At 38.9% G+C, this 27675-nt stretch overlaps 1 protein-coding gene across 2 annotated transcripts; it reads left to right on the top strand.

Moving 5' to 3' along the window:
- The first annotated feature begins 603 nt into the window (after nucleotides 1–603).
- Nucleotides 604–27608, top strand: nab (NGFI-A-binding protein homolog). 2 transcript variants are annotated; one of them, XM_043422273.1, is made up of 11 exons: nucleotides 637–1720; nucleotides 20528–20629; nucleotides 21075–21212; nucleotides 22426–22763; nucleotides 23356–23565; nucleotides 24726–24976; nucleotides 25125–25230; nucleotides 26120–26190; nucleotides 26520–26631; nucleotides 26715–26771; nucleotides 27026–27608. In XM_043422273.1, exons 1-11 carry the CDS (start codon nucleotides 1399–1401, stop codon nucleotides 27131–27133), a joined length of 1815 nt encoding a protein of 604 aa, XP_043278208.1. In that variant the 5' UTR covers nucleotides 637–1398; the 3' UTR covers nucleotides 27134–27608. The 2 variants fall into 2 exon arrangements, with proteins under 2 accessions (XP_043278209.1, XP_043278208.1); XM_043422274.1 differs by lacking the exons at nucleotides 26715–26771; nucleotides 27026–27608 and having other exon boundaries at nucleotides 604–1720; nucleotides 26525–26571.
- Nucleotides 27609–27675: the final 67 nt, after the last annotated feature.

Genomic DNA, 27675 nt, shown 5'->3' with positions numbered 1-27675 from the left:
GGGGGTGGGGCACCGGAAAAAGAAGGGAGGCAACAGTATTTTTTCACCTCCCCCCCCCCTTTTTTATTGCTCTCCTCCCGTCATCTCTCGGTTCTTGGTATCAGCCCTAAAGAAGTACTGCGCTTTCTAATTCTTTCTCTCTCGCGAGCCGCCCCTGTACAGACTCATGTAGACCCTGTTATATGTCGTGAAGCAAGGAGAGGGGCAGGGGTAAGGTTTTTTCTTTTTATTACAGTAGCGCTTATATATAGATGCAGGATCTAGGGTGGAGCGTACGTTCGGAGAGAACGAGAGAGAAAAAGAAAGAGGGAGAGCTCTTTCGACGAACCTCTCACCCTGCCCCTCCAATTTTTTCCGGCAAAATTCTCTGTCTCTTTTTGGTTTGACGTTCTTTAGCGTCACCGTGCGCATAATGCCCGTCGTGCACCGGGCGAAATAGCGGCGCGAAAAAAGTTGAGATTTGAATGTGTGTGTGTATGCGTGTGAGTGTGTGTTTTTGTACAGGACAGGGTTGCGATAGCGGAGGCGCGTCCAAGCTCCGCCGATTGTCCGAGCGGTGGGGAGCAAACGGCCAACAGAGACTCTCGTGGAGCCTGAAACGAGCCGACAAACAATGTGTAGCACGCTATCGTACCGGATCGCTGCTCCCTCGCTGACGAACTCTTGTTCTCTCTGCTGTGCCTCGTGTCTTTCCGACGATACGAAATTTTACATAAAACCCCGCAAACGCGAGAACAACTCGAGTGAACTGGCCCAAAAACTTTCATCAGCCCCTTGTTACTAAAATATACAAGGGATTTGCGCGTCAAAAATCCATTCGCGTTAGAGGGCGCTCACGGTTGTTACGAAAGTTCACAGGAGCCGTTGAAACCTCTAATTAACGCGAGTGTCAAATATTTTTGCATGACGATTATTACGGGAATATCAACGTTTCACAATATCATCCCATCGAATTATCAGTTTTGATTTATTTCAACAGTTTTCAATTCAATCTCCAACTTGAGTTTTTAGCAACGAGTTTTCTACGATTCTCTCGTCGTTTCTACAGTCCTCCCGAAGCACGTGCCTGACTATTCGATCTTCATTTTTCTGTCCTACGCATCCGAGTGTTTTTCTATCTTTCGAGCATTGCAACTTTCCCGCCTTTTTTCTATTTCCCCACATTTCTCACAAGTCTTGCTATTGTTTGAGTCTTATTTCCAGTGTTTTTATTGTCAGTTTTTTTTTTTTTTTTTTTAATTTTGGGCACAGAAAGACAAAGTTTCGCGAATGTGTTTGATTGAATGGGATTCAGGGTTTCGGAGGTCTACTCGAACGGGAGTAGGACAGTAAGTTCTTTGCTTTTCTGTGTGAGGGTGAAAGTGTTGGTGGTGGTGATAAAGAATAATATCGGAGGGAATGGAAAGTCGAATTACCGGCTTACAAGGGATCGTTGGTGTGGCCGAAACGCCGCGTGGCGTTGCGACACCATCTCCCGTACAAAGCTCGGCCAGCTGTCAACAGTCATCACAGCAAACCACTGTTGGAACTACGATAACGCCTATCGCGACATCTTCTTTATCCTCTACTCTAAATGTCGCGAGCCTTGGACACATTACTTCCGTTTCGATGAACCAAACCTCCTTGGCCGCTGTTGTTACTACTCCGTCTGTCACTCAACAACATCAGACCACTGCGAGCGGTCTTCCAAGAATCCTCAGCCGAAACGTCAACGGTACACGTGAGTAATTCATCAATTTTTCTCTTTTTTCCAACTTTTACCGTTATTTCTGGTTTTTTTGTTTTCTATCGTATTATTCGAAACGTATTTAAGGTAACTCTTGTGTACTGCTTGCTAGTCAAATGAGTGCTAAATTTTCAAAACGCTTTTAGACCAAGTTTAACGTACCGGCTAAATGTATTGTTAGTGGATTTGTATTACAGCATATCTTATTAAGATGTAAAAATATGAAAAACGCTAGTTTTGCAAAAGCATCAACTGATAAATGAAAATTTCCACGCTGACACATTTTCACTGGTATTTTTCAAAGAATTATCTGCGTTTTTTCATCGATTTTATTGCAACAAGTCTCATTTCGTTCGTCAACCGGTCCTCTATGAATCCACCATGTAATTGTTTTTTTAACTTGATCGTTTCACTGTTGCAGCTAATTGTTCATTGAGCGAAAAAACTTTTTCATTCATAATTTCTGAAGGAATGAGTTTAAAGGAAAACCTACGTGGTGAATTTATAGAGGATCAGCTGAGGAACAAAATGAGACTTGGTGGAATAAAATCGGTTAAAAAATACAGATGATTCTTTGAAAAATAACTGTGAAAATGTGTCATCATGGAAATTTGCATCTATCAGTTGATAGTTTTGTAAAACTATCATTTTTAATATTTTTTCACGTTAATCTAAAATATACTTGAATACATATCTACTAAAAATAAGTTTAATCGGTACGTTGAACTTGGTCTAAAAGCGTTTTGAAAATTTAGCACTCATTTGACTAGCATGCAGTACAGGAGTTACCTTAAAACAACACGAAATCAACATTGGTGCCAACTAAATAATTTTTTTTCTCCTCTCTCTCTCTCTCGTTGACTTTGTAGTTTTCTTTAACGTGACACTGGGCATCTTGTTATCGAGTGCGGAGACAATTCGTGTTTTTTTTTTCGGTAACCGAATTATCGAACTTGACACTTTTTTCGATGATATTATTCACACGTTCCTTCCACAATGGCTCGAATGAACGTTATCAAGGATTTCTTAGAGTTAAGTTGCAAATGTAATTGCCTATATTTGCACTTTCCATCGTGTTAAAAAGAAACGTGCAGTTCGAAAAGAAGCTTAGGAATTGGATGCTTGTAACACAACTCAATTTATTATCGTTGAAACGGATTTTCCGCTTTCGTAAAAAGCATTCGACTCTGAATTTATTTTGTAGACTGATTGAGCCCGTTATGCACAACTGTACAAAAAAGCTGAGAAATCAGTGGAGGCCTTTGAAAAAAACGTTCCCAAGAAATTCTCGCGAGTGCAGGCCGGATCAGGGGCTGCTTTTTTCAATCGAAAATAATAAATCCGCAACAGCTCGATAACGTTCATTATCCCGAGGCGAAGAAATCGTCGTGGCGCATACGCGCACGAGTTACAACCGACGAACAATTAGTTTGGGAGTTATACGCGCCCAGCGGAGTTATGCTAATAGAACGTTGCACACAGTTGAATACAATTTCGCGATCCTCGCTTCGCTGGCCCGAAGGAAATATTACGGAACGATCTAAAAGTACCAAAATTAATGAGAAACGTAAAACTTTGATTGAAAATCAAATCACGATATTCAACTAAATTAATTTATCCAAATTAATAAAAATCATGATTGTACGAACGAACTATTGAAAAGGAAGCGCTCGTCGACGATAATTGTTCAAGAAAAAGGTTTTTTCTTTCAATATTCCCTCGACCACAACTCCAATATTTCTTTCTCATTCCTTGCATCTTTTCTCGGTCTCTTTTTCCTCTCGGCTGTTTATCCTATACGCATATTCTTCGCTATATATGTGTATACAGATTCCGTACGGAACGTGAGACGAAAAACTTGCTCCATAAATATTTCGGCTTAAGAAACACACAAAGACTTTTACCGGCTGACTGAGAGAGAACACTGCGTTTTTCTCCACATTTTATACATCTATACACATACACATGTATACATTGAAAGGTTTATTCTCATGCAATGCGTAGACGATGAATTCGCGCAGTGCTTCACTCCCCGGATCTCTGATTTCGTATTTTTCAAATGACTTTTTACAAAAGGGCTTTTCGATATTCTTTCAAATTTGTTTTCTCAATTCATCGGTATTTTCATCGCTGCGTATTTCACCGATTACTTTTCATCGAAAAAACTTGAATCATTAAAAAATCTATTTCCCTCGTTTTCCTCGGCGTTTTTCGAGCTCTTTATGACTCTTAGTGGAAAAGAGAGCTTCTCAAAATTTCGAAAATTCAAATCCCATCGGTCCCTCAAGATTTAGCATATTTTTCAGTGATTTTTCACGCGGACAGGCACTCAATAATTCAAAGTATCGATCCCCACCCTTCGCCCAATGCCTCTTGCGCCCTATAACTATTTTAATCGGAAAGGGTTTTTCTCGCCGATGACAGCGAAGCTACGAACGTAATTTTTCTACGGGCCAAAAGTCGATCAATTTTTTTTCATCGACTACGTAAAGCGATGTCTCGTTTTTTACTGTGGCAGCTTTCAAAAAAACGCTCGTACGGAGATATATCTATATACGTATATGCCTGTGTGTATTGTAACTCGCGGACGGAGATGACTCAGGCGCTCTCTTCTTGTCATATGCCTCTCGCGACCTCTACAGTTTCCTCCCTCTCTCTCTCTCTTTTACGGAGACTGCAAAAAGCGTAACGACTCGCAAAAAGTGCTTGGTTTTTCGCGAACACCCGCCGTCGGTGCTCTCCTATATACATCAAACCTTACGGCCGTATACAGCCTAGCGCAAAAGTATAATGCACCCCGCGACTGTATGATCTACGCGAAAAGTCAAAAAAACGAACGCCTTTTCGAGTGGGGCCATTCTAGCTATGTTTGTTTCAAATATTTTGTGTTTTTTTACGCCCGGTAGGCCGAGATTTTTTTCATCCTAGGAAACTGGGTGCTGAGCTGTTGAATGTCAGTAACGGTTTTTTCGGTTAGGTGGCCTTGCATTGATTTGATTTTTGGAAAAGAAATGTAATTTTTTTTCGCATCAGGTTTATTCTGAGAGTCAGACGACTATAAATAAATGAGGCGAGTCGTCTCATGGTGATGGTGTAACCCGGGGTTAAGAGGCTTTAATGAAAAAAAGCCGAGACAGCGAAAAAAATTCTCTAAATTCTTATTCCTCAATTTTTATTTTCCTGAGTTGTTGTTTCACTTTTTTCTCTTATTTTCAAGCTCTAAATTTCACGATCTCGGCACGCGGATTATCGAGATGAAAAATCACAAAAAGTGTACGAATATACTTACCGGGAGCAAAATTAACGAAATTAACCCTTCGACAGTCGTGCCACCTCGCCATGTTCGTTAGTCGCGTGATGAGAGATTCTCTCAGCCAATTCCTGTGTCACGCTCCCCTCCAACCGCACCGAACGCTGCCGAACACTACTGGACAGCGGCCGAGTTGACCCGAACCGTGCATACTCACCAACCGATTTTAGTCGCGCAGCGAGAAAGTCTCGCACTACCCAGCGGTACAGAAGAAAATAATTATTTTTCCAGAAAAATTGTTTGTTTTGTTTAATTCTTTGACCTCTATTCCAAAGTATATTAATTGTTTGTCAAGTAGAAAAAAAATTTAGATTATTCTCCCATTTTTCAAGGTAGTTCCCTATACGTTGAAAAAAAGTGTCAGAAAGTCCCACAGTGCGATTATCGAAAGGTTAATGCCACAAGTTATTCGAAAACTTGAAAAATGAAAATTAAATTACAATTTTTAAACATCGCGATATCTACATTCAGGTGTGGATCAAAGAGCCATGAGTGCTTGATACTTTTGCACGAGGCTGTAAATATGTATGTGTGTGTGTGTGTGTGTATAAATGTATAAAGTATATGTTGAGTCGAAAAGGAGGAAAAAACAAGGAACGACTATACCTCTATTGCGAGGATATACGTTTTTGCCTCGTTCTTGCACGAGACAAACATCTCGTGCCCGTGGAGTGTAGAAAAAGTGCTAGAGAATGAGAAAAGAGGACGTAGGAAAGGAGGCTGAAGTGAGGGGCGGGGGGAGGAGAGAGAAGGAAAGAAGAGCGAGCGAGGGAGTAACAAAAAAATAACTCGCGGTTTTGCTCCGAGCATCAGCGTCGAGCGTCTTTTCGCTCATACTCCTTAAGATCCTGCGGAAGAAACCGGAGAAACGATTTTTTGTATTCCTTTTTTCCTCCGCAGTTTTTGCCGATGATGTTTTGTATTTTCTTTTCGTTGCGGAAAACGATAAATTGCTCGGACTCTAAGATCACGGATCTTAGACTACAGTTTATTTATGCACTTTTCGATCCACCGCTTTTTTGACGTCTCAATATTTCACCGTCGAGAATTTTCGCAGAAAACAAGTTCGAGAGTTCCGTTTGTTTTAACCGCGAAGAAAATCCGAGCGAACTCTACTCGTTTTTCACAACGGAGAGACTCGCACTCTTCTCGTCAGTTTCTCCCCGTCTATTGCGCAATTTCAAAAACTCTCTCGTTTGATCAGACCGTTTGACCTCTACGCACATCGCTGATATTGTTCTTGAACGGAGAAGCAGAAAACAAGACGTTCTTTCACCCGTGACACGAGGCGCAGCTGCACTTTTCAATTGCCCGCTCCATCTCGATTCGAGGCCAAACAAATCTTTCGTTGATTTACATCCATCTCGATGTTTGCTCTCCTTCGTTTCTTCACTTTTCTGCCTCCGAATGTAATCCTGCCTTACGATCGAGATTTAAAAACATTTTTAGATCCTGGGTCACCGCACTCGGCTTCCGGAAGATAATAAATTCGTCAGTCCCTCCCCATTTTTTCGCTTCGTATTCCAATTATCATCACGCATTTATAATCAACATTTTTACAACGCCAAAACACTTTTTTCACATCGAAAATATATTCTTCGAGTTTTTTATCCCCTCAAACGAGATCCAATCGTATATCCGAAGGATGATAAAAACGGCGAAACTAATCGAAAAATACGCTCGGATTTCCCCCTCTCCGCTCTCGTCAGAAGCGTTTTCACGCAAGGTCGATCGTCACGTCTTTGCGATTGTTGTGACGACTTTGTCGTAATTAACCGTTTTTCAACCCTTTTTTCGTGACTTCGTGTCACACGATAAATTGAAGGGAAAAAATCTCCACGCATAAAAGCACGAAAACACGTAAAGACTTCAAATTCTCACGATAATGCTCGCGCAATAATCGTCAATTTTATTTTCATGCTTCGGTCGTTAAAACCTCCCAGCGGAGCAAATAGCCCAAAAAATTGCGCTCCCTGCTGACTCGAAATGCTTGAAAACTGGATGCAATTCGTTGTCATTCTGGTCAGAGTTTCATTTAATCGATCTTCGATTCAAAACACGTCGATGAAAAACAAATTGATCGAGACGAAAAGAGTTGAAGGATCGTTCACGACGGTGGGCAAAGCTGAAAAATATTTACGCTCGAAAATAGTCAAAGTTTTGAAACATCGTAATCAACACTTTTTTTACGATTCGTGTTTTTGAACTTGGGAATCGAATTTATTATATACTATAAACGTATTCTTTGCTCTCTTTCATTTCTGCACTATTTTTATCGTCTGAGAATTCTCGCGAATCCTGTTTTCGTCTTGTCAACGCCCCCCTCGTGGATCGCAAGCGAACGATATTCGAGGAAATCGATTGCTGCGAGAGAAGTGAATAAACAATTGGTATTTGTGGAAAAATAACGATTCCATTGAATAAAATTGTGACGCGAGAGTTGCAACGAAAATTTTTATACCGCTAAGAAATGCGAAGCACTCCGAGAAATTTGCATTTTAGTGCAGAAAAAAGGAACATCGCTGCAAACGCGAGCCGACAACAAAAAAGCTTGTTTCGTGTTGAGGAAAGCAGAGAGATCGCTCGAACGACTAGAAAGTTTGGAAAGGATTTTCCCGCCAGTGTATCGTCGTGGAATCGAAAAAAAAGAGACACGAAAAAAAAGGTCTGCTGTCGAAAATCCACTCAGAGAAATGATTCTCTCGTCGCGAAATCGATAATGCGAACGCATGTGCGTTTAAGCTCCAGGGAAAAATTCATCAACTACTTTCCCATGCACGAATCCACGCGTAACTCGAACGCGTTCCCATTGAATACATTAAAGTTTTTTTCGCCACTTTCGGGACTTTTTTGTCGCACTATCACGCAGCATCTTTCGTCACCGGAGGGTTCGCACTTCCAGGGTGTCCGTTTTTTTTTTCTATTCGTTTTTTGTCTGCGGTTTGCGTGACGTACGAAACGCAACTCTCGATCAATTACAGAGCTTATGGGATCGAGAAATTAATATTTTCCCGTAAATTCCACTTTTCCAGCAAATATTCATTGCCAATGAAGAGTGAAATCTTCTGGCAGCGGATAAATTATTGAAAAATCTCGGAAAATAATAGAAAAGCGTTGAATTAAGAAAAAAATAGACGCACAAAATCCCAAAGAAAATGTTCGAGCCCGCGAAGTAGTTGAGAATCGCGGCGGCGAGAAGCCCCAAAAAGAGGATGAATTCTTAAAAACGAAATGTTGGAAAGGAACGTAATTGCGACGAAAATACGAGAAATAGGCTCAGAAGCGAGAATCAAGGAGGCCAATTTATTTCTCTTCTCGCCTAATAAGAGCGATGAAACTGGTGAAAAGGAAAAAGTGATGAGGGAAGAAAAGGCTTCTCATATCGTGCCCGGTCCCTGAGTCAGGTCCTTCGGTGGCTCGGCCGAGAGCTCCGAAAGGAGCCAGAAGGGTGGGAGCCAGGGTTGAAGCGGAGAGAAAAAAAATGTTACGTAACGAGAGGGAGAAAGGGAGAGTGAGGAACGTCATTGCGCGAAGGAGAGAGTGGAAACAGGGTTGAAGTTGAGGGATAAAAAAAGCAGCGAAAAAACGAGCTAGTCCTGAGAAAAGAGGCGCCCGGATCCTCGCTCGTGGGGTATTATACCCTTTTGTTTTTTTCCCCGATTCCTCCGATTTTTTTGGTCCTGTTTGAGCTTCTCTCTGTACCATTATACGCTCGCATGTACGGCCCACAGAGACGAACACATATTTATACGTGTATAATAGCAGAGTGGCGTTTAATTCTCGTGTACGAGGGGATTATAGGTGCATATGCATATGCGCCGCAGCGAAAGGGGTAAAAAAGGGGCAGAAGAGCGCGACGAGCGGGGCCGGGGGCTCGCGTTCGCGAGCACCGGAGGGGGAAACCTGCGCCTGAAGAGCGTAGTGGTGGGGGAAACGAGCCATGTGCGCTTCGACTCGCGTGTACTTCGACGACGGACAGGTATAGGCGCGAGGGCGCTTCCTCGCATCTTCCTCTCGGATTATCGTTCAGAAACAAAAAACATCCTAAAAAAATGTCGCTCTTCATAGCCCTTTCGAAAATGCACGAACTCGCGCGGGAATTTCGTTAGCGCGATTATAATTCATTCGCGAATCTCGGGCGTGTGTGCATGGGAACTCGTTGAGTTGACGTCGTGGGACTCCTTTTTTGCTTCGTATCTCATTCTCTTGATATTATGGCGCTGTATACTTACACATTTTTCATTCAACTGCCTGCCAGGATTCACGTATTCGGTGTTCGTAGGTTTTCTTTGGAAATTGTAATGCGTTTATGGATTTTTCAATGTTGCGTAATCCCAAAGGCGAGTCTCGAAGACAAAGATGTCGAAATCTGCGTTTTCGAACGGCTCACAATATTCGTTATCCATACATTCATTTATTGATGGAATGTTTTAAGGGGTCTCGAACCTTGAGTCTTGAGACTTAAGGAAGTTAACGCGAATCTTATGGAAATCGAAAATTCCAACTTTAAGACTTGACATTTTGAAATATGCTAGAAATATGCGTCTATTCCCAGAATTATTGGAGGATCTACCGGCTAGTTATCGAGAAATCAATGAACAAAAATCACATTTTGCTTCCTCGTCGAGGAAGCTGTGTGACGATGAAAATTTTTTTGTCCAGTTTTCAATGTCAATGTGCTCAAAATGTTCCAAAACATCGAAAAATCATATCTAGAAAAAATGTCCGGATGTGTGTGCGTGTATGTTATGACACTGCAAAATTCAAACGCTTATAACTCGGAAACGGTTTGAGATAGAGGGCTACCGTTTTGCATATAATGTTACAAGCTCTTCATTCTCTGACAATTTTGTCAGAATTTGTAAAAAAATGACGAATCTGACGACGTTTTGAAATTTTCATGAAAAGGGTGTCGACCGCTCTAACTTTCGAAAATTTTAAGATTTATTAATAATTTTTTTTTTTATAAATAGACTATCATATAATAGAAAGGTTGGTATTGAATTTAGGGAATATCAGTTGAGCGGTTTAAATTTAATGACATTTTGAATTTTACAAAAATATGAGTTTTTCAAAAATACGTCTAACCGTTTCAATTTTTGGAAATTTTGTAAGATTATGTGTGTACTTCCTCTATACTTTCCAGCAGAGTTGTCTGAATTATTCAATTTCAATGTAAATAGAAAAACGATGAAAATTGAAAGTTGCAAACTGTTTGAAAATTGAAAGAGCATCGTGCATCTTAACCATCTTGAGGAAGCAATTTGCAAATTTTTATTTGCAGCATTTTTTTGAAGGGTTATACATAGGCTCTTATGACAGGTACACTACTCCTTCCTGTGTGATGATTTGAATTTAATGTAATAGGATCCTCTCCCAACTTTGAAGAGCCAAAAACGAAAATAAGAAAGTAGAATGTTTTTAGAGACCAATGATGTCTTAAAAAACCCTTGTTAACGTTGAAAATAACTTGGGAATGGAAAAAGAAAAAACACTTTTTGAGGTTAACGAGTAATAACGGCGTAAACAGCGGAAGTTTCGACAATCCCATGAGCCAGCTGGTTTAAAATATAGATATGCATACGCATGTAAATAGAAGATGGCTGTTGTCACACTTTGCTTGATGATTTTACTACGAAAGTATTTTAACCGCTATCATAATATTCAAAATTTATCAATCTTAACAAATAAGTTACACAAAATTTGAATAATTGCGAGAATAAATTTTAATCGTTTTTTTGATCATAAAGAGAGCAAAAAAGTTCAGTTGCTTTTTTGAATCACAAGTAACGCAAGATCTCCCTTAAAGGAGCAACGTAGCTGGCTGATTTCCGTTGGATCGTGTCGAACAAATCGAAATTCTTCGATTCAATAGAGCTTCGGTTTATTCAACGATGTTTTCGTCGTATAGTGAGCGATATTCAGCACCGTAGAAAAATGAGTAACGGGGATCTTTGTTGGGTTGGTAAATTTCATGCTATTTGCAAAAATTTGATGATCCAACAACGGTTTTGTTGGTTTAACAACCTTCTTATCTCATTTTTTGTATGTATTTTTTTTTACTCGAAGGCTAAAAATATTTTCCGAAACATCCAATTTTCTCGGAATTTTTCCCTTGCGGCCCGTAACGTTTTTTTATGAAGAAACTTATCGCATTCAAAATTATGCAGCTGCGCACGAATTTTAAAGAAAAAAAATCATATTTTTGTACATAGATTGAGAGGCGAATCGTCGAAACAAGAAAAAAGAGAATGCGGAACCGTTGCAGAGTGACGACGATTAACCGTTACATTCGATTGTCTTCACTTTTTTAGTTGTTTAAAAACTGCGAAGTCGTTGTTGGAAAAGGTTGCGGAGACATTTTTTTAAATGGTCGCTCTGAAACCTTCGCCGGCTGCGATCCAGGCAGCCATTTTTTCGCGACCCCTCCGAACCATTCAGGGCTCTCGCATTTGAGGGTTGAAAAATATGTGGGACAGACTCGCTCGAGGGGTAAGCCCCGAATTTTCGTAGCTGAGTCTGACGTCAGAACCGATGGGCCGTACCCCACGAAATTTAAGCTCTCTTCGTTTCAACCTATGACTGAAAAGTACCGACCCCCTCGCACCGGTACACCGAACGCGCAGAGGCATCTTCGCCACCCAAAATGCCTCAACCGTCATTTTCTAAAATGCCAGATTACAATTTCTACCAACTTTTTTTTCGCATCCCCAACGTACAATTTATTTCAATGTCAGAGTAACGAGGTTCGCAAAGTTCGCGACGATAATGCACGTTATTAACCAACTTTATTTAATTTCGTTATGAAAAATAATTATTGTTATGATTATTACTATTAAAACAGTCATTCGATGGATTTGACTGAAAAAAGGGCTAAACAACAATATCAAGAGACGCGGTAGCGTCTCGACGCCAAAGAAACAACCAGTGCGAGGCCTAGCGCTCTCTACTATACGCGAATATGCCGATTCTATGACGTTACAACGATTTCAAATCGTTCTCACCTTAAAATGGCTCGACCGAAAACCTTAATTATTTGTACAGATTTTTTTTTCGATTTTTAGTTATCTTCCGATTGTGAAATTCACTGCAAAGCCAAACTTCATTAATTTCAGAATATTTCTACTATAAAAACTAAAAAATTAAAAACAAATAAACATCAAAAATGTGTACGAATAAATGCAACATTTTTTGATGAAATTAGAAAATAAATAATCCATATCTTTTCAACGCGTTAAGTTACAGAATTTGGAGAGGGCGCGATCGAAAGAAAAAAATAAAAAATACATCAGCTTTTGCAGTATTTTCTGAAATACTTTGATTATTTAATTATTAAAGACATACATTTTAAAAGTAATCAATTCAATTGTTTCAATTGTTATTTTAGGAGACTGAAAAGAACATTTATAATTTTCTGCAATCATTTGTCGTCTTCAACTCAATATGTCTAATTGAGATGGCCGCTGAGCCCCCTTTTTAACATACCATTAGATTCCGCGCGATTCAATTCATATAAATAATGGTTTTAATCTTCGACATTTAATTTAGAAATATATTAAATTTTTAGTTGAACATTCGACTTTTCGACTGTTAATATTTCAACCAAACAATCGATAAGGGGTCTTGAAATTTCCTCAGGCATAAAAAAAGAAATTTTGGATTGCAAGATAAAAAAATTAGAGTGCTTTCTAGAAACAGCCCTCGCGCCTGTACATCCTTAATATTAGAAAGTAGTAAAATCAGTAGTTTGGTATTTGTTAGCGACTCGATCGCTGCGCGCGAGTATTTCAAGATTCACTGAATCGCAGGATTCGGTAGTTCAAACATAATGACAGATTGATCGAAGTATTCGGCGAGTAATCCTAAACATGAAAGTGCCCAGAGACAAAAGAATATTCATATGACGCTGAAGTTTCCAACGCTGGAGTCCAACGAAATGATCTAAAAAAACTCTCAAATAATTCCAGTAAATCTCCAATATTTGTTCCCTGCCGAATTTCCAATTTGTCATTTTTCAAGCCACATCAATAATTCGTGAAATAAAAAAATAATTAATTATAAATTTTTTCTTCGTTCATTTCGTTGAACTCCAACGTTGCAAACTTCAAGGTCATATATTCATTGCTCAATAATAAATGGAGATTCAAGAGTCGACTAACCTCACTTGGAATTTAGGAAATAAAAATTCTTTGACACAGTTTGACCGATTAAAACAAAGCTCTGTCAGCCTACGCAGGACGACGGCAAAAATGGTCTGAGGTTTTTTAAATTGATCACCAGGTCAAATCCAAGATTCTGACCTGAAATTTTGATATGGTGTAGATGAATATTTTACGCGACGATTCGCAAAATTTGGGCTAGATTGACCATCTAGTTATTTTGTAATTAAATTGCGAAGTCGAGCATTTTGAGGCACCGAATACACGTCGCTTATGGAAAAAGATCGACCGGAAGTGCCATGAACATAGTTTTTTTCGCCCAAAATCCAAGATTATTCATTGGAAAATCTATTTAGAATAAATGGGTCATTCAGAATTTGGTAAAAAAATGGAAAAATTGTACCTCGCCAGGTTTTTAACGAAATAATCTTACAAAAAAGTTTTGATTTCCGGTTGAAAATTGTGAGAACGACGAAGTGATATTAAGGTCGATCCCCTGCGACAGCCCCAACCAAAAGTTATGTACCGTCTGCATATTAAAAGGGTTGATAATTCGTTCGGATCGTAATCATTAACTTTGTAAAGACCCTATATAAGTACTCGGTGCCAGAAGATATAGTACAAATATCATTTGCTTTCGTAAAATTTATTCTAAAAGTATTTTTGATCTGACATCGCGAGTAAATTTTTTGACGGAACTATCCGGGCTACGCTTCAACACACAGAAAAGGTTGCCTATACAGACGACATTCGCTTGTTCGCTTGCAAAATATATCGTTTGCAGCCTAAACCTTCGTACTTCTCGAGACTATATCTGTCAAACTCGATGGTCAATCACCTTAATTTTTTTTCACAAGTAGAATTAATAACGGTAGAATTAATAATGTGCTGTTTGCCTATGCATGGTCCATATGTTACGTGTTAATTGAGTCAACTTCAATTACATATATCTCGGGTTCGGGATGGTAAAACTTGTTACAATTTTATAGAGGTGTTATTCATATGTTAAATAATACGTATGCCAAATTTAAATAATTTCCTAATTTAACTATCTCGTGGAGGAACCACCTTAAAAAATGTGGCAACGTCACAACTAACAGATGATGCCGTCAGCGGTCATAACCTAGCTTTACTTCAAACACCAATACAGGATATTACAATCGCAACGTCGCCGCCAAGTGTGTTTTGTTTACATTTCTTCAGTTTTCACGAATTACTGTACTATGAAATACTTATGTACTGGTAATTATACTTCTTGAAATCGATAAGACGAATATTCAACACCGGTAAACGTAAATCAGAACAGCTATGAGTAAAATAATTTTGGGCTCTTTTTTGACTCCAAAGACATGATCGATCGTCCTGTGTTTTTCTTATCAGCTCTCGAGTGATTTCATAAAATTTAAAAAACCTACAGATTGTCGATAAAACTGGGATTTTCGGTAGACGACAGAGTAATGACGTCGTAATGCTTGACAATCGATCACTCTCGTCAAATTTTAATCGTCATCCTTTGACCATCGAAATTTTTAGCTGAATGAGTTGATCACACTCACAATATAAAATAAATAAATAAATAAAAAAGAACTTAGCAACGAGAGGAGCGCCTTTATTTATTATAAAAAATTGAATATGTTTTGTATAGATGCATGTCGTGTGTGCTTTATTTTTCTTTCATTCGAGTCCTGGCAACGAGCGAGTCCAGATGTTTATTTCAATATAAAATAAAGTGTATTTGCTTACAATTTATCAATAAAATCGTTCCTTTTCTTTTCTTTAAACAAAAGTCCAACAGAAATTGTTCGAGAATGTGTATTTTTTCGTTGTTAATGTTCCGAAAATAATAAACTCATCATTTCGAAGTTAGCACAGTCCACGATGGATGCTGCGAAGATCCGCATTACGATTTTCCTTGATGCCGTAGAAAATGGCGCGCTTCCAACGACAGTTTTCAAGGTTCGATGGGAAAGGTATTATTGTAACAGTTATTACCTCTCTCAGCGGTGCATCCATTGAAGATGGAAAAAGTTCGATCGTCTGAGCTATGTCCCAGTAGAAATGATTCCAGCATTAAGGAAGTTAGCGCTAATCTAATGGAAATTGAAAATTTCAACTTTAAGACTTGACATTTTGAAATATGCTAGAAATATACACCATGCATCCATTCCCGGAATTATTAGAGGATCTACCGTCTAGTTATCGAGAAATCAATGAACAAAAATCACATTTTTTGAAGGGTTATATACAAAGGCTCTTATGACAGGTACACTCCCTGTGTGATGATTTGAATTTAATGTAATAGCATCCTCCCAACTTTGAAGAGCCAAAAACGAAAATAAGGAAGTGGAATGATTTTAGAGACCAATGATGTCTTAAAAAACCCTTGTTAACGTTGAAAATAACTTGGGAATGGAAAAAGAAAAAAACACTTTTTGAGGTTAACGAGTAATAACGGCATAAACAGCGGAAGTTTCGACAACCCCATGAGCCAGCTGGTTTAAAATATAGATATGCATACGCGTGTAAATAGAAGATGGCTGTTGTCACATTTTGCTGGACGATTTTACTACGAAAGTATTTTAACCGCTACCATAATATTCAAAATTGATCAATCTTAACAAATAAATTACACATAATTTTAATAATTGCGAGAATAAATTTTAATCGTTTTTTTGATCACAAAGAGAGCAAAAAAGTTCAGTTGCCTTTTTGAATCACAAGTAACGTAATATCTTCCTTAAGTGATGCACAAATGTCAAAGAAGAGGAGAAAAAAAGTTGCTAAAAAGAGGAACATCGCAAAAGAGCGAACGAGAAGGGCGAAAGGAGGAGGAAAATGTACCTTCGAAACTTGCGCACGGAATCAGAGCACCGAAGAGTGGTTATTTAGGAAAGGAAAGTTGGTTGAATAAAACAAAAGTTTGACGTTGAATATTGCTCATACCTAAAGAGATTGCATCGGACGTACGAAAAAAAGTACGAAATAAAAAAGCACTTGAAATAGAAAAAAGATACAGTAAAAATTGAGCAGGGAGTTTCGCCTTGCTAGACTTGTCACGGTGATGAAAAAAGCGACGTATGCTACAAATGTTGTTCGTCAGAGGGCGTTTTGGTACAAAAATTTCACAGCGAAAATTAACCGCTGATTAGGTTTGAAAAGGTCGTAAATTTCATATCGGTGAATATGCATTTTATAGACTTTGATCAATCAACGCGGATGGGTGGTGGTTCATGAGTTTGTTGGACGCGCGCGACTCGGTCCATCTGCCTGATGCACGGTGTGTTTTGTGTTTTGTCCTGAACGTCCAGAGCGAGAATGAAAAGAAAGAGAGAGAGAGAGAGAGAGAGAGAGAGGGATAGCGAGGGCACCCGTTGGCAAAAACTCACCTAACCCTTCCTTGATTACAATGCCGGCAAAAAGCGAAATACTAACCGCCGTCGCCGCCACTGCTTCGATGCTTTTCTATAGTATTATAGACCTCTATATGTATGTATATACGAACGTACTGTATAGTTGCTCGGTGCCAGAAGAGCGCGAACCCACCGTGGACGCTGGGCTAAGAAGCTAGACCCGTTTTTGTGTATTATAGAAGCGAAGGAGAGAGTTCGGAGCCCCTCCTTCTTTTTCTTCCTCCTTCGTCTCAGTCTTCTTAATTCTTCTTACGCCTCTCCGCGTCTACTTTGCTTTGCCTCTTTCACAATGTACTAGCCCCGGAAGGGGGCAGCACTCTGCGTGCTTTATGGCGATACCGCGCTTTTCGTTGCTCGACAGACCACGATCCTTCGTTTTCTCGTGGGTTTTGACCAAGCAATTATAATTGTCCATTCGATTATATTTTCGTCGAGATTTTCGTCGTTTTGAATAAAAAATAAAATCGCTTACTCGAACCTCCTATGCTGCTGTGTGAAATAGATTTGAACGAAATTCCCTCATCGGGGCTGCTCACGACGGTTTATTGAGAATGATGCTCGACGAAGTAATTACAGTGCTTGCTTTACGCCTGAATAAAAAGTGGTCATTTTTCAAAAACAAACCAACAAAATAGTTTGACTGCATAAAACATTTCGCAGCAGTAACGATGTTACGATTCAACGGAATTCAGCGGAACGAAATGTGGTAAAAAAAATCTTTTCTGCCCATCAAGTTCGCTATTATCGAGGAAAACGATTCAAAAAATATTCTCAAAACGAATGAATCGCATTGAATTTATTCAATTAACGAAATACCTCCGCGAGGAGAAGAAAAGTGATCCGAGACGCGTGTTTCATGCACCTGGAGCACCCTCGGCTATGTCCTCCCGGTCTCAAAGACCCAAAGTATCAAGGCCCCGGGCCTGCGTACCCACAAAACAGCAGCAGAGGGTTTGTCGAAGAAAAAAAGGTCACGAGGCTCGGTTACCGGTCAGACTGGACTCTCGAGGCGGGTCATATCATACCCGAAGCAGAAGGGTACACATTCGTAGAGAAAATGATGACGCTAAGGGTCCCACAGAGCACGAGGGATCAAGTTTTTTTTCTTCTTCCTCTACTGATTTCTATCGTACTGTTTCAAACTCTGCGCATGCTGGGAAAATCTATTTTACATTAATTAATTCACCAAAAGTATTGAGACGACATTCGTGAGTTACTTTATCATTCAATTTTATCATCGTTGCCGATGTTTTGTTTTGTTTTGTTTTGTTTTGTTTTTTTTCTTTATTTTCTGCATCGCCCAAGTACGAAATGAAAGTATAAGAAAAATTTTACGAGTGCACGTTTCTCCCGCCGTATGATTTGAAAAAAAGGCCGCGAGTTTCGCGAAAAAAAGTCGTTATGCAAATGACAGGCTACATTGCGAAGGAAGCTTCAGGTACGCGTGGTAAATCCGCACCGGAATAGGAAAATAAAGAATCCACAATTGGGGGGAGGAGCTCTGGGCAGGAAGAGCCTGCCCGGGCACGTATATCTTTATATATGTGTATCCGCATGCGTGTGTATTTATACATGTATAAGAATTGGCGGAGCATATTTTCGACAGACCTGCCGAACTGCATAGCTCGAATACTTATGAAAATCACAAAAGCTTTCGACTCTCTCACCGCATCCATAAATTTTGACGAGTCGATTTGATCCTCTATCTCGAAGGTTGCAACGATTACTAAAAAACTTTTTTACGTCGCGAATCGATATTAGGGAATGGAAATAAAAAACTGGGAATTTTGTCTGATGCTGCGATTAAGGTAGTTCATGCACGAAACGATTTTCTTAAGAAAGTCTTGAAATTTACACAGAGTTTAAATGGCTAGTCGACTGACACGCATATCAAATTTTAAAGGGTTCGTCTTATTGGTTATTTATAGGTAAACGTGTTTAAATATGAAGAAAAATACAAAGGAGCACCGGGACTATGCGTAAAAAATCGTTTATCTTTCCATATAACGAGTGAACGCTTCTTACGAAGTTTATGAAAAACGTACACAATAAAAATGAAGCATAAAATTAAGGTCGGGAAAAAATTCGAGACGATTGTTTTACTAGTAATAAAGATATGATAATTACATTATCAACGCGCACGATTATAATATCTGTCGTATACAACACATTGACACATTACACACGCACACGCGCACACAAGTGTGAATAGCCATAGTATTATAATAGTTCAGAATATCTTATAGTATTCTAATAATTCAGAAAAGTTGTTATATTCAAGTTATTATTACGAACGATGTTATTGCAAAAGTTATTGTTGCGGAAGTTATTTATGTAGAAGTTATTTTTGAATAAATTTATTTTTTTTAAGTTATTTTCGACAAGCTACTTCGAACAAGTTATTTAGACGTGTCACGAAAGATATATTACGTTAAAAATTGAACGAAATTGGTAATGAGCACTCGAATAACCTCGCGTTTGCCTATTTCGGCGTTTTGTTTCTTCTTGGCTTGGGCCATCCCTGTCGTAGCCTTCTGTCTTTTTATTAACACTTTTTTCTCGATCCATTTCCCTTTGCGCTCTCTAAAGCGATTTTTTACACAGCAAACTACAGTATTTTGGCCAGGAACGAATAAAATTTCGGGTTCAGTCAGTGAGGGATCCCCGTTTAATAAATGCTTTGTAATTTCATTCGTCAAAAAATAAATTGGAAATATTTATTTACAATTTCGAGTTAATAACTCTGACATTAATTTAGAGTGATAATATCTTTGATTAGGAAGTAAAAATCGAGCAATTTAGCCATCCATAAAATATGATCCTACGGGCATGACATACCTTAATTGGATTTCGGAATGAATTTTCAATGCTGCTCGCATTTCTCAAATAATTGTCTCAAATTTCCAGACGCGTTACATTTGATATTCCCGCGCATTCGAATTTTCAATGAAATTCCCACGAATTCCGAATTGTGACAGAATCAATAAAATTTTAAATCGCTCTGCATATTCGTTTAATACATTCGAGTCCTCGTAGGGAGTATTCGTTATTTCGGAATTTTCGAATTCTTATAAAATTGTGCGATCGATGCGCATCGAATCCAGCATTATTTCGTGTCGCCCTGATCTGCTTGGGACGTTTCGGTTCTCATCTCCCCTCTTTCTCTCCTTCCCATCGCCTTCGTTTTCTTTCCTTCACGAACAAACGCGGTGGTGGCATACATAAAAATCTCGCGACGCAAGTCACCCTACCCCGCCAGCGCTATGCGCCGTATGACGAGAGACGATAGCCGTGGCTAAAAAGTAGCAAGAGAGAAAGAAAGAGGGGTGGGGGGGGGGCAGAGAGAGAGAAAGGGTACATAAGCGTGAGACCGGCCCCGGCCACTGGTAATAAGACCGTCGGCCAGTTTTTTCAGAAGCTCCTTTCCTACCCCTCTCTTTCTCCGTTTCTGTCTGTGGCTCACCGTTGTGCCTACGCTCTTTTACCTCTCTCCGGAACGTTTTTTTTTTCAAAATCTCTTACCTCTTTCTCCCTCTTAGTCTTTCATTCTCCTTACTGCCGCTCACGCGTCTCACCGGTATTAATTTATACGTTCTACGTGTGTGCACGCAGAGCAAAAGACTCTCAACAGTTGAAGCTCTCTCGAGCGTTCAGCGCCTCGCCACTTTTTATCCCAGTTCCTCGAAATTTGCAAGAAACTAGTCAGGACACCCTTGCGATTCTATATAACGAGAGAAAGAACGAAAAACGACGATATATGTGTATGCCAACGCGTATATATGTATATGCAGTCGTCTGCTACAACGTTTTTCTTCATTTTATTTCATCAATTACCTTACAAATTAACTTCATTCCTTCTCATTTTATTTTCTTAATTCATGTATCCATTTTTATCCATTTCTTTTTTCATCTCCTTGCACAGTGGTCCAGACCTCCGTTCCTCAGAACGAGGCCGAGCTCCAATTGTACAGAGTTATGCAACGAGCTTCGCTTCTCGGTTACTACGACACTCTTCTGGAAATGGGTAAGCCTTGATTTTCACTTTTTTCAATCTACACAATCGGTCAAATGTCGAATACAAGTTATTTTTCATCCACGAAAAAAGAGAATCAAGGGAAGATAAACGAATATCTGAAAATCGAATGTCACGAAGTTTCGACGCTTATGCAGGTCGAAATTCCCCGTCCATTTTTTCGTAAGAATTCGTTTTTCTCCCTCCGAACCCAAATTTTAAATTACCAATGTTCATGTATTCAAAGAAGATGGTGGTCAAAAATTTCATAGTTTTTTAATTTTAATTTATCGATTCGTTCTCGAGATATTCGTATTTACAAGTTTGTCTCGTGTTTCATAGCCGATAATAAATAACGAAGACGAAAAATGCACGGAACTCTTGAACGGTGGTTTTGTGTCATCTTGAAATATCGTATATACGTGTGTGTGTGCGTGCGTGTGTTTTGTTTTGCGAGGTGGTGACGACGTGCAGCAACTCTGCGACGCCGGGGAGGAGGAATTTCTGGAAATAATGGCGCTCGTTGGTATGGCGAGCAAACCATTGCACGTGAGGAGATTGCAGAAGGCGCTTCAAGAATGGATCACGAATCCTTGTAACGTATTTTTTAATATTTTTTCATCTCATCTCACCATTATTTTCTCTTAAATTCTCTCTCGCTATATTCATTCCTCATAAACAAATCTCCTTAATTCATCCGGCATCGATTCCAAATCAGCCAAGTTCGTAATTGTATAATAAAAGTCTCGTACGATACGAGGCTGACGGCCTGCAATGAATTTTTATTCATCTTCTCCGATTTTTTTTCTTCCCTCATTCTGTTTTTCAGCTTCTCACCATTCTTTTCGGTTTCTTCTCATTTTATTCGAATCTTACGAATCTTCCATTCTCTACTGTTCGCTAATTTTTTTAACCATTATTAATCCAAATTATGTCATATTTTTCAAAATTTTTCTTATGATATATTCATCCCTTGATTCTTTACCTCGTTGTCATAATTGTTTTTTCTTTTCTATTTTTTATTATTTTTTCTCGCAAAAGTTTGTACATTAATCTCTGATTATTTCCACGTCCTCACTATTTCTGTTTGGACATTTTTTCCTTAAGGAAGTTGAGGCTGTACAGTCATTTTTTTTACCCAAAAGTTATGACCTGCGTACCTTTCAAAAGTTAGGCCAGTTTACAGTTTGGCAATGTTGCATACACTTTAAAGAAAAGTTGGGAAAAAAAAGACGAAAAACTGGTGAAAGCTCAGTCGAAAACACGAATGGTGACGGTCCTAGCCTCTAAAACTGCAGATTATTAATATAATCTCAGCGAATGTCCTAATAAATCTAAAAAAAATTGACATCATTCAGCAAGCCTTGTTCATGTTGCCCAAAATATTTCATACTTTTAGCATCATTTTTAACGGAGATATCACTGAATGTGTTTTGACTTCCATAAGATTACATGTTATTTGGCCCAAATTGTTAGTGACTTTTCTCAGCAACGAGGCTCCTAAATTGTCTGAAAATTTAACTGATTTTTTTTACACTCTACTTTATAAGATGCAGTCAGTTTAAAAGCGATGACATCATTTTCATTCTAATGCCCCAACTTCCTTAACAATTCATCTCAAGCTCATCGAGCTCATTCGTTTCGAGCTCCGCCGTTCTTTCGCATTTCTCTCATTACATTTGCAGTTTTTTACCAACAACAATTGGAATGAAAAATTTCTGTACTTGCATTATTTTCACAACGTCTGTAACTTTCAGTCGCAATTTAATTAACTCGAATTACAATTTTTCTGGTTTCTTTCGTTACAGCGCTTTTCCAAACACCAGTAGTGCCTACAAATGCGAATAAGAATTCAACGAGCGGAGTTTCGGGTTTCTCTTGCGCGAGTCCGAGATCCCAACAACCAACGACGAACCTGTCGACTTCGACGACCACTTTGTTCGGTGGAAATTCACAAAGCACGGTCACGCCAGGCGGTTTTACAACGAGTCAAGTAGCTCTGACACCTTTGCCGAGAAGAAGCGCGAGTCCGGTCGTTCCTGTGGCCAATGTCGCGGCTCCTGTCGCAACTACGACTTATCGACACAGTCCTAGTCCTAACGCCCCTCTTTCGTACACAGCTTCTCACAGTCCTGGCATTTTACAGGTTCGATGGGCTTTATAGTTGGCAATTTTTCGATTTCTTCAACTTGGACCCATCAAATTTGCTAGAACTTAAGGAGTTTCTGTACAGAAGTCTAAATATTAAGAAATTGATCAAATTTGGTGACAATGTTTTTCACCATCAAGTGCGAGAACACAAATTTTTTCAAAATTTTTTTCTACATAGTTATCGAGTAATTACGCATTAAAGCAGATTTCTTATGCCCGGAATGTATACCTATATATATGGAAACGCTATGCTTATACACGTGAACTTTAGTGATCAATTACTCGATAACTGTGTAGAAGAAAAATCTTAAAAAAATTGTATTGCCAAATTTGGCACTAAAGAATATGTTGACCAAATTTTATAAAATTCTGAACTTTTTGAAATTTTTTATGTATTTAGCATGGTTTAGCATGGCAACATTGTATCGCCTGTACCGAAACTCCTTAACAAGAAGAGAAGATTTTCATTCTTCATTGACTTTTTATTTTATCAATTTGAAGAATTTATCATGAAAAGAAATCAAATGAATCAGGGTACGTAAATAACCCAGGTGGAGTGTTTTATCGATCTTCGTTTGACATTTTAGGTGGGAACGTGCGAATCATCCTGCGGTAGTGGGACAACGCCGAGTCCGAGTGGCGGTGGAGCACCGGCGAGTCCGACCCAACCAACGCCGTCACTCCTTGCGTCTCAAGTTCAGAGGCTGGCCGAAGCTGCAGAGCGTCTCGCATCAACGATTCGTCCTCTCGATCCGAAGCCTCATAACGTCAAAAAAAAGATCTGTAAAAATCTCGAGGTACAAATAGCAATGAGAAGTATATAGAAACCTTGGGAAGGATAAAATATCAGCACTAAATACGAATATTTCCGCACTAAGGATTTTTTTTTTTTTTTTTTTTTTTTTTTCAATAGAAATGAATAAAATTTTGGAAAAATGGGGCTGCAGTCAATTCTCAAACTGAGAAAAAAACCTGAAAACAAACTGAGGATCTAAGAAAAATATGGAATAAGAAAATACCTGCAGTTTATCATTTGCATTGAAATTTTTAAGGAAAAAATGTTTACTTGCAAATGTAAAGATGACGAAGACGCAAGAAATGTAATTTTCTTGTTGATAATTTTCAATCGACAAGTGTATTCAAGATTCCCTTTTTATTTCGATTTTTCTGGCTTTGGCTTGGGGTGGAAAAAACATTCAAGGCAAAAGTCATAACTGGCAGGGGGCCGGTGGTGTGCGTAAGTCACGCACATCGCACGCTTTTCTTATCCCCTTCGTCCTGAACTCGAGAATCCTTCTCGATATGTTTTCTGCCTTCCTCCTTCTGGGCCCGGCCATCCTCGCAATATGTTTTCATCTCTATATTCATCTCTCTCTCTTTCTCTTTCTCTCTCTCTCTCGATCCCCTGAACGAAGCATTATTATGTTTTGCTGGATCGCCATACTAATGAAAGATACAAGTAACTTGTCCACTTTTGTTGTCCAGACCTGGCTCATGATCATTCCTTCCCTTTTTCTCGCTCGATCTCTCTCTCTCTCTCTCCCTTTCTAAATATTTTTATTATCCTTATTCTTCTTTCTCGTACACTTTTTCTCATGTTTGTGATGAACACGATCCTCCACGAGTACGTATACGTGTACGACATGGTCAAAGTCTCTTCGTCAATCTTCATTTTTCCCTAATTACATATTCGTTGTTTTTTTCGTTTCATTCGACGTTTTGCACTTGAATTATTTTATTTTTCCGTTTAATTATGTTTTTATGTCTAATATTGTATTTTGTGCACCATCCTCATTATTTTTCGTTGGCATATTAATGAATTTTTTCCCTCAATCAATTTCTCTGCGGCTTCTCATCATGCTCTTTTGTTTTCATCTAGTTTTTCTTTCTCCCCATTATTATTATGTCTTGTTTTCGAACACTTGGTCGTAGTATTTAATCCAATGTTCATCGACAGATGGTCATGGCTATTCCGGAAAGCGATCCGAGGAGAATGGAAGAAATTAGAAAATATGCTGCAATCTATGGGCGATTCGATTGCAAGAGAAAACCCGAAAAACCACTCACTCTGCACGAGGTGTCGGTCAACGAAGCTGCTGCACAAATATGTAGATTCGTTCCAGCTCTGCTGACCCGCAGGGATGAACTGTTTCCACTCGCTCGTCGTGTCGTACGGGATTCTGGATATCATTACTCCAAAAGCCAGTAGTAAGAATCATTTTTCTCATGGTCCATGATGAATTCATAAAAAATTTAGTTTGAATATGAAATTTTGGAAGTTGAAAAAAATCGTCAAACTGAAAAATTTCGTAAAGCGAAATAGAAACAAAATCATATATTTTTTTTTTCTTCGCAGTATGATGATGACCAGATCAAGGGAAAACGGTGACGATTCGGAGAGCGAGCGCTCGAAGCGCCGTCACCTCGAGCCTGCGGATGGCGAGGACGAGGACACGTCCCAGGTTAGCGCGGAATCTTCGAAGAAATGATATTTTTCATTTTCCATTTGAAAAGAGTAAAAAGCTGATAATTTCAAAACTGGAACGAGCAACGGAGCGAAAACGTCGCAACTAGCATGACTCAAAACGCGCTTACTAACGAATAATTGTCGCGGCTTTTATAACCCACTTTGCTCGTGGCAAGAACACGGGACCGCGGTAAAGCGAAGGATCGAATGGAAAAATGAGGCAACTTAGGGCTGTGACGGAATTGATAAGGTCAAGTATTCCATATTCAACTCTCGCGTGTTTTATTTTGCGTTTTTCCATTGTGTTCAATAATTTTTCACGTTGTCGTTGAATTTGGCGTGGGACTGATGGGCTCAAAGTCTTTTCCATGTTTACGTTGATGAGAACTTTTCTGTCGTTTATACAATCTCCCGACGTGGAAATGATTTCGCACGAGAAGATGTTTTTATCCAGCACGTACTTTTCTGCGGCCAAGATTTTGTAAATCGTACTAATAGTATTTTTATTGAGAAAATATTTTTTTAGATTAAGTAATCGTTGGCATGAATTCCTCGAACTTTACGTATCTTACTTACAGTTCGTGGAAATCGTGTGTGTGTGTGTGTGTGTGTGTGTGTGTGTGTGTGTGTGCGTGTGTGCGTGTGTGCGCGTTTCGCAAATGCGAAAATCGCTTGGTTTACTTGTCCCACTCTCTGTTGACTCTCTGATTTTCATTTCTTTCTTCCGTTAAGTTACTTTGTTTTGGATTTGCCTACGGTGCTTCTACCATTTCTTTCTCTCTCTCTCTCTCTCTCTTTCTCTGTCTCTCTGTTGCTTGGCAAATCTAGCCAAATCTTCGCTTCATTCGGTCGTCATACCCGTCTTTAGCAGTTGAGTGTTCTAGGCGGAGTTGGATTTACGTTGCTCTGGATCCGATGGGAATAATTTGAATTCGAGACGGCACAGTTCCTCCAGGTGAATATTTTTTGTTTCCACATTTTCAAGGAAAATGTCATAATTCTGTCGAGTTCAATTATTGATTATTGATGATTCATCGAGGCCCGAAAATGCTATTTTGTAAAACGGCTCTCACAGCTGTGAAAAACGAAAGAATCAAAATTTTCGTACCAGTGTCCTTCGGGCGGTGGATTCCGAAATGCGGATGAATCGAGTATTCGACGGAAGAATTGATGAAATAAAAATTCAATGTCATTAAATAACAATAGACAAAATCCCTGGATTTAAATTTGAAAGATCGTGTCTTTTTTTTGCTTATTGATTTGTCTATATTGACATTTTTTCAGTCCAGTCTGGCGGAAGAAGAGTAATAACGGTATTTTCGGTACGAGCATCGAAGAAATAAGCGATTCCGACAGCCAATTTTCCTTCTCTAACGAAGAATCTTCATCAACGCACGTAAGGGTTTTCCACTCACACATTTATGATCAGAATATTGTCGATTCCTTAATTGAATTGGATTTTTATCGATTGTTTTTCAGGACCTCAATGAAGTAGAAGCTGATAACACTGATAAGGAAGGAGATTTCAATTTGAAGGTATTTTTTCTACTGCATTGTCACTGGGTTCAAAAAAGGGGGAAAAAATTTTTCGGAGATGAGACAAAAAGCTTTGAGGATGTTCCACATGATAAAAAAATAGCGAAAAGTAAATTTTTCTAGCAAACATTGCGAAAATGCACGTTTTCAAACTCCTAGCCAGAAGAAACCCTTCGAATTCACCAATTCGGTTTTTTTTCGCCCGGAAAAGGAAAGTTGTTTAATTCGAGTGTTTTTTTGATCATTTTTCTCAGGTGATTGCGTCAAGAGGTGACAATATAATAGCAGTGGCAAATCCCGCATTGATGGAGTGCAATCATCCGATAAAGAAAGAGCCAGAGGACGAGAAATCAGCACTGTGATATTAAATAATAAAATTTTCGGGAGCGACTACAGAAATAAGAAAAAAACGAATGAAAATGAATAATTGCGAATGCACTTAGGATTCGGGAGTTTTCATCTTCCCAAAATGATGATATTTATTTCGTTGCTCGTGGTCATTTTGAGTATGGTCCTCCTGATAGCATTAGTTGTCTCAATTGTACATATACTTTATTCCGGCCAGTGAATCGATAATAGAATTGGATAAAACACAAAACAATAAATAATTGCCATAATGTAACTTATAATTTATGTGTGTTGCCTCTCATTAAACAGAAGGAACGTTTTTTTTTGCGTGCGCCAGTTTTTCCGCTTTTTGTTCGTTATATTACTAGTAACAGATCTCTTGGCGAACTGAGAATCGACCATTCGAATGGTAAAGCAATATGTAAATATAAGAGAAGATAAAAACATGTTTTCTATTATGTATATCTGAAATACAATCGTTTCAAATGACTACACATTTTTTTTTGTATTTTGTTCTCGTTTACAAATGGTTCCCTGATTCAAAATTCGACAAAAA

The sequence above is a fragment of the Venturia canescens genome, chromosome 6 (assembly GCF_019457755.1).
Source record: "Venturia canescens isolate UGA chromosome 6, ASM1945775v1, whole genome shotgun sequence".
In the NCBI taxonomy this organism is placed as follows: Eukaryota; Metazoa; Arthropoda; class Insecta; order Hymenoptera; family Ichneumonidae; genus Venturia; species Venturia canescens.
This window is presented reverse-complemented; position numbering and strand designations above follow the sequence as displayed.